General features: G+C 43.2%; 1 protein-coding gene and 1 pseudogene across 1 annotated transcript in view; both read left to right on the forward strand.

Annotated features, from left to right (window-relative positions):
• Positions 1–2,996: 2,996 nt before the first annotated feature.
• On the forward strand, positions 2,997–3,293 carry LOC102772444 (annotated as a pseudogene).
• A 2,124-nt stretch (positions 3,294–5,417) lies between these two features.
• CDO1 (cysteine dioxygenase type 1) overlaps positions 5,418–7,988 on the forward strand; it is a 13,351-nt gene continuing 10,780 nt past the window's right edge. Inside the window, exon 1 of the mRNA XM_006755271.2 lies at positions 5,418–5,853. Coding sequence (XP_006755334.1) covers positions 5,684–5,853 — 170 coding nt within the window. The 5' untranslated portion in view covers positions 5,418–5,683. The remainder of the gene's footprint in view (positions 5,854–7,988) is intronic.

Raw genomic sequence — 7,988 nt, forward strand, 5'->3', positions numbered from 1 at the left:
TTCAACTTTGAAATTCTCAAAGAAAAACTGAACAAAAGCTTTAGTTTTACATGTATTTCATGCCATGACTAAAAGTACCTTTTTTTCTAATGCCATTAGACTGGTAATTGCTTGAGTTGAGATTTAACTTTTTAAAAATTCTGTATTATATTTGTAATGCAGCATTAAAAAAGCATTCCAATGAATTGAATGGAATGTCCAAACAATCTAAAGTATGTACAAGAATTCTCTTAAGTGTTTGTTTTCAAAAGTAATGTACTTTATGATTAATGATCTGCCATACACTAGCATTAGGGGGTGCTAAGGAAGAATTCCATTTATAGTGATGAAATTGCTGTTCAGTTCTCATTTTCTGTCCAAGAATAAATTCTTAAGTCCCCTTATGCCAGTGTTCTGGTGTAATAAATTAATACAGCTAGTAGTTAGCACTGGAATAGTACAGGTTGAATTGTGCAAATTTATCTTATAAGATTAGGTAAGAAATTTATATATATGTTGGAAGCTGGAAAGTGTACTAACATTGTCAAGTCAAATAGGTTGGATGTGGATCTGTTCTGTAGCTTCCTCCATTAATAGTTACTGAAGGGTGTGAATGTATTTATATACGTATATATTTAACAAATAGCAAAAATGTGTTTAACTTAATATTTGCCACTAAGGTTTTAAGTGATGGGATATTTACTACTTCGATAATCAAAGCTATTTGAGTTTGAGTTTGTGACATAATTTAATTGTTCCTTTTTGATCTAAAGAACTTATTAAATCTGAGGTTAGCTAAATATGTATATACCTTGTGGGGTTTTTTTCCCATAATAACCTTGAAGATATAGTACAGGGTTTTACACTATTACAAACCATATTTACACTATTATCTCTTTTACACTATTATCTCTTAATCCTTAGCCAAATAATTATTCTGTGCTAACTTTGCAACACTTACTTGTAAGCCTGGATCCCCTAAGTTGCTGGGTGATGGGCACCTTATACACAATTCACAAATTTTTTTGCAGATGTCTGGTTTAAACTGTTAACTGTAATTAAACTTGGTGGGGGGAGAGGGTTATATTTTGTTTTTTATGTTCATGAGAAAATCATTGTCAGTAATGTCATGCTTTATCTTACTGTGCAAAGATGACCCACAGCATACAAAGGGCATGTAATTATTAGAATATTGTGCTTCTATCTTAGAAGGTATCTACACCAAGAACTTCATAATGAGTTCCTCATATTTAGGGTATAAATTAAGCTAAGAATATCTGTAATCAAAATAAGATTGGATACCTGACCAGCTGGTGTGGCTTAGTGGTTGAACCAGGAGGTCTCAGTTTGATTCCTGATCAGGGCACATGCCCGGGTTGCAGGCTCCATCCCTAGTGTGATGCGTTCAGGGAGTTAGCCGATCAATAATTCTCTCTCATCATTGCTGTTTCACTCCCTTTCCCTCTCTGAAATCAATAAAAATATATTTTTTTAAAAAGATTGGATACTTCCTGGAATCTGAATTTCTAGAAGTTTTAACCCTGAAGGAACCTTAAATATCTGCTCTAAGCAGGTTAAAAACTGAAAAGTGCAGACTATGCCTTCAATTATATAGCAGTTTAGTTGTGTATAAACCAAAGTGGAAGTGCATTGTTCAAGGGAAGGGGTATGGCAGTCACCTTTCATACAGCTTCATTTTTGAAGAATTATATTGGGTAAGCTTCTGGCAATAAGTAAGTCAGCTACAAACCACATAATGGGAAGAAAAGTATTCAGAAAGCAGAACAGCACGTTTAGTCCTACAAGTTCTATTTCTCTACATCAGTATTCAACCCACACTGGATTACTCACTATTCTCTGAATGTGCTTGTTTTTTCTGTTTCTTAACCCATTGTATGCCGTAAGCATCTATAGACGCAAGCCACTGCGTCTATAAAAAAATATTTTCCCTAAGTGGCAGCCCTGACCAACTTTAAAATCCTTTTTCATGAGAATTTTCAGCTGAAAATATTAAAGAACACCCAAATTGTGAGTAATAAATTTTTATAATCATTGCAAATTGATTTTTTAAATTAAGAATATCTTGGCATGTGGTGATGGTTTCCATTTTGATGCGTGGCAGTTAACTTGGTTAAATCTGCTCATATAATTCAGTTATGGAAGTGCACTGACCTTCCTCCTGTCATATCCTGCCTCTGCCTAATTATATTTTAACGCTTCCTTAAAGCTAGTCTGAATCAGTCCAGGGGGAGATGCTCTGTCTTGTAAGAACAGTTAAGTGAACTACCACTATTACAGCACTGCTGCATACTACCTTATAAATACTGTGTCCAATACCCTTTCATCATTGTAATGTCCCTAAAAATAGGATTTTGGGGGTTTTATTTGGTACCCACACACATAATACTTAGTGCTTTGCCTTACACATACCTAATCAGTAATTCATTATATATTAAGTGAATGAAATTAAGTGTGGCTTTCAAAGTATAATCTAACTTTGAAAAACAATAATAAAGGAAATTTGTGTAGAGTAGTCCCCACCTTACCCCTGACCTCCAGTAGATTCCTAAAACCCGGGATAGAACTGAACCCTATAGGTGTTGTTTTTTCCTATACATATATACTTACGATAAAGTTTCCCATACATAGATATAAATACATATAAATTAGATACAGTAAGATTTAACAATAATAAAATAGAACAATTATAACAATATGATGTAATGAAATATGTGAATGGTATCTCAAAATACAGTTCTCACCCTTCTTGTGATGATGTGAGATACAATGCATGATGAGATGGCCTCCCATATCAGCAAAAGCTGAAGACCTAGCAAGGTCTTCTGTGATGAGTCCCCACCTGCAAACCTCCCATGCATATCCATGTTCATCTGTGTTATTCAAAAACTAAGCTTGCTCCCATCCTAGGACTTTTGCACTTCTGTTTCCTCTACTTGGAAACTTCCCTCAGAAAACTATGTCTCACATCTTTCAGTCCCTGATCCAATATCATCAAGAGTGTTCCCCTCCCCACCCCGTCAGTGCCACTAAATACGTCCTTCCGCTTCCTTCTCTCTCCGCCACCGAGGTGAGGTGCGTACGTTTGCTTCTCCTTCACCATGTCTTCCCACAAGACTCAGGATCAAGAGGTTCCTGGCCAAGAGACATAAGCAGAATCGGCCCATTTCTCAATGGATTCGGATGAAAACTGGTAATAAAATCAAGTACAACTCGAAGAGACATTGGAGAAGAACCAAACTGGGCCTATGAGAAATCACACATGAGAGATGACTCACATATTTATGCTGTATCCAGGTTGGTGGGCGTGCACATACAGTGCGATTGAAACTTCGTGGCCCATGTGCAGAAGTTGGTATTTTGTGGAAGAGCCACACTCAAGGGGCCAAAGAGCTGCATGTGGCTCGCGAGCCGCAGTTTGCCGACCACTGCCCTAGGCCCTCTAAAATACCACCACCCTCAACTGTCCTCCCCCTGCTTCAGTTTTCCTCCATTGTAAATAGTATACAGTATTTGTGTCCACTTCATGTATACTTATGTAATATTTCTTGGTGTGTCTATCTGTGCCCTCCCCCCTATTAGGACAAAAACCCTGTGAGGGCAGAGACTTTGTTTTGTGAGCAGTGCCTGGCATGTAGTGCATGATTTTAAAAATGGATAGATAGGTGTATATTTACAGACCTCTATTCTGGTTCCCTCCTTTGAATACCCACGCCATGTCAATGACTGTCTTAGAATGTGTAAATCATTGCCCTGATCAATGCAGAGTACAGTAAAACTACCTCTCAGAATCTAAAGTATTGTTACTAGATCCTCTAATTGCAACACATCACAAAAGGTTGGCTTCTGGCATGCTTTCTACCCAAAGTCCTTTCAGAACAATGGTGATTGAGCTGTCATTTGTACTTCTGAAGAACATTGTTAGCACAAGTACATTTGTACATAATATATACACTCATACATACAGGGGTGGGCAAAAATAGGTTAAATGACCAGCCATCATTACCTCAAAGATACATCATAAGTAATAAATCATTATAATAATGCCAATGAATAGAAAAACCAAGAATAAATTTCTGTGTATTCACAACTGTAAACCTACTTTTGCCCACTCCTGTATATACATACATTAAAGCAAAGTCTAGAAGAAGAAAAAAGACTAGTCTTCCAGAAGTTTAGAAGACCTTTAATAATCTTGAGTCCAAGTTATTCCCTGGGTCCGTTAATGAGAAAAAAGGAATCTACGCTTGCATTTCTTCTGTCCCTCACATTTTTCGTATTTTCATTCATACTTAATTTGCCTTGTTCTCCAAGCACTGTTTCTAGAAATAATGTATTTAAATAGTCTAGTCTACCGTGGTCGGCAAACTGCGGCTCACTAGCCACATGAGGCTCTTTAGCCCCTTGAGTGTGGCTCTTCCTAAGCCTTAGGAGTACCCTAATTAAGTTAATAACAATGTACCCACCTATATAGTTTAAGTTTAAAAAATTTGGCTCTCGATATTTCAATCGTTCTGTTGTTATTTGGCTCTGTTGACTAATGAGTTTGCTGACCACTGGGATAGTAGAAACCCTTTAAATACTGCATTGGGGGGAAAAAATACCACACACACACACACACACACACACCACACACACACACAGCATTTCCTTTCACCATGAATTGAAATATCAGGTCTTTCCACAGAATAATTTTTAGGTAATGTTTGATTTTAAAATCAAAGAGGGGTACCTGGCCTTCTATGGTTCTACTTGCTAATCTAGCTGGACAGCCGAGTCTCCTTTGTCAAAATGTCCTTTCAGTAGAGTACACAATACAATATACAGATGATGTACTATAGAATTGTACTCCTAACACCAATGTCACGCCAATAAATTCAACAGAAGGTGTTTTTTTTCATTGAAGACTTCGACCTCTTTTCACCTAAAGCATATTACTTATAGTTTCAATCGATCAAAACCGATCTCCATCTTGGACGTGGAATCCATCCTCAACCTTCACAGGCTCTTCACGTTCCTCAGCTCTCTCTGACGGGTAGGGCCCCTTCCTTCTACAGCATCTACCCCCAGCCGTTCCCTCCGGAGCCCCGCGGTCTGCGTCCCAGGGTGTGGAACCCCGGTGGCCAAAAGTAACCTCCCCGGAACGCCGGCGGAGGGGCGTGTGGAAAGGGGTGGGGGTGGGAGGCCAAAATGAGCCTGTTAACGCGGGGGAGGGACGGCGCGCAGCCCACCGCGAGTGCGGGGATTCGCGGGAGAAGGGCTCCGGGAGGGCTGCATGGCCGGGAGGGCGGACGCTGAGTGCGTGAGCCTGGCCCGCACGCTCCCGCCGTCGCCGCCACCTTCCTCAGGTTGCACCCGCCTCTCCCCACCCTCCGAGGGCCATTGGTACATTCCCGCTGACTCCGAGAGCTTAAAAAGGGCCGGGGAGGCTAAACCCAGCGGATTCGGTCCTGATTTGTGTCCGGCGCGCGTCCTACTAGATCGCAGGTCCACGCCGCCCGGTGTGGGTGTCGGTCTCGTGGCCAGGGATTCTTTTAGCTGTGGCTCTCAGTGTTTGGGGTGTGTGTGTGTGTGCGTGTAGCTGTCTGGCTGGCACCTCGGGTCCCTCGTCCCCGGTTCCTAGGCTCGCTCAGCTCCTTCGCTGAAGCCCCGCAGTGAGAAAGGCGTGCCGCCAGCTCTGCAAAGGATGGAGCAGACCGAGGTGCTGAAGCCACGGACGCTAACCGATCTGATCCGCATCCTGCACCAGCTCTTCGCCAGCGAGGAGGTCAACGTGGAGGAGGTGCAGGCCGTCATGGAAGCCTACGAGAGCGACCCCGCCGAGTGGTCCGTGTACGCCAAGTACGACCAGTACAGGTGAGTGCGCTCTGGCCCTGCCCGCCGAGGATCGCGGGCGCCGGCCTCCACGCCCGGGGGTGCGACTCTGGGAGTCCGCGGAGAAGCGGGCGAGGTGGGAAGGGCGGGGGTCTTGCCTCGGGAGAGTGCGGGCCCCGGTGCCCACGCCCCCAGCGCCCCAGGGCCTTCAGGAGCGCTGCGCCTCCTCCGCCCGCCAGGCTCGCCCTCCGCGCTTTGGGCCGAAGGGGGAGGCTGCGTAGGGGAGGCAGCCGCATATCGCCCGTTTTCTATTTACTTCTCACGTGTCAACCTCTCAGCTTCCAAACCGCCACTCCTTCTGCCCCCGGCCTCGGATGCAGGGCCCTGGGGAACCGCCTGGCCGGACTGAGGGAGGCTGATGCTCCCAGGGGAGAACTACATCAGCGTCCGGAGAAAGGGGTAGCGGTGGAGGCACAGCTCCCCGCCGCTGGTTCTCCATCACTTCGCCCTCTGTCGCCTGCAAGCAAGCACCTGCCAACAGGCACTTTTTTTTTTTTTTTGGTCTGTCTTGGAGTTGTCAACTGCTCGTTTTCAGTTTGTGATGACCCCTCTCCCAAACCAGTTTAACTTCCCAGATGACGAATTTATTTAAACCCACTATCGATTAGCGAATTAAACTGTCTCTCGCTTCTCCCCACCCCCAGCAATATGTTTTCTCTTATCCTTAATTCTGAGGATCTGGAATGTAAATTGAAGGCCGCTGCTTCCCAGCTGTGCTGGAGCGAGATGCCCTGGGAGGCCTGGTGATTAAGTAAAAATGAGTCTCTACCAGTCCTCTGGGGCCAGGAATGAAATTTAGTCACTCCGAAGAGTGAGAGGGTCTTTCTGAAAGGTAGCTAGCGCTTCAGTCTTTATGGTTAGTTGGGTTGAAGGGCATAGTTGAAAGAAAAGGATACGGAAAGATTAAGCTTTCCTTGGGAGCCGATTCTGTTAGTCATTTCACAAAACATACTTGGGGCTTTTGGTAAAGTTTTGTCGGCAGTGTCTCCAGGAGATTCCTTTTGTTCCTATCAACTCATTTCTTCTGTGGCTGCCAATAAAGTTACCAGAGTCTAGTGTTGTTGTATTGTTGTTAATCCTCACCTGAGAATATTTTTCCATTTATTTTTATTTATATGTTTATTTTTAGAGAGAGTGGGAGAGAGGGGAGAGAAAGAAACATTGTGTCCTTGACCGAAATCGAGCCCTGGGACACTTCAGTTTGAGGGCCGACGCTCTATCCACTGAACCAAACCAGCCAGGGCAGGGTCTAGTTTTTAATTTTGCCATTAGCTCCAGGTAATTGAGGGGTTGTTATGGGCCAGATGCTATTGCAGTCACTTTACATGTGTGTTAACTCATTTACCTCGGCAGCCCTATGAGATCGGTACCATTCTTATCCCTATTTTACAGGCAAGAAATGATAAGCAATAAAAAGTTTGGATTACCTGCGCAAGGTCATACTTATGTCAAGAAATGTCACCAGGATCCCAATTAGCATTATTGTTCCAGAGCCCACACTCTAAACCACTACTAAACTTTTTGCAGACATATGGCGTATAATAGTAGTTTTCTTGTTCCGCCTGAAGATATTCTTGATCAAGTGAAATTAATTAACCAGGCTGTAAGTGCCCTTAATCTTTAGAACAAGGATATTTCTAGGGGCTCTGAATTTATATTGATTGACAAGCTCTAAACCATTTGAAATGCAACTGCTTGGATTGATCTATTCCACAGGTATCTGAGATACAGCTCACTGAGATAATAGATGGGTGGGTGTTCCGTGGAAGAGAGAGGGAGGGAGAAGGGACAGCAGAAATCAATTCGATAGTTTTTTCTGCCTATGCAACTCCAAACACTGAGGAATTCTGATCTCTGACCTTGGGAAAGCCAATGCAAGAAGAACCAAGACAGAGCGTTCCAGTGTAGACCAAACAGTGATTCTCTGTTAGAAGCCCCAGAGAAACAAGAGGGGTGACCCTAAGACTGGTGGAGGGAGAAGTAGGACCCTGGTCCAGGTGCCAAATTTACTGTAAATTAAAGGCACAGCCCCTTGCTAAGTCATAAAAGTTGATGGCTGACATCTAAATAGCATTTACTAATCACTTCCCTTTACTAATCCTGCTCTGCCATCACCT

The sequence above is a fragment of the Myotis davidii genome, unplaced genomic scaffold, assembly GCF_000327345.1.
Source record: "Myotis davidii unplaced genomic scaffold, ASM32734v1 scaffold130, whole genome shotgun sequence".
In the NCBI taxonomy this organism is placed as follows: domain Eukaryota; kingdom Metazoa; phylum Chordata; class Mammalia; order Chiroptera; family Vespertilionidae; genus Myotis; species Myotis davidii.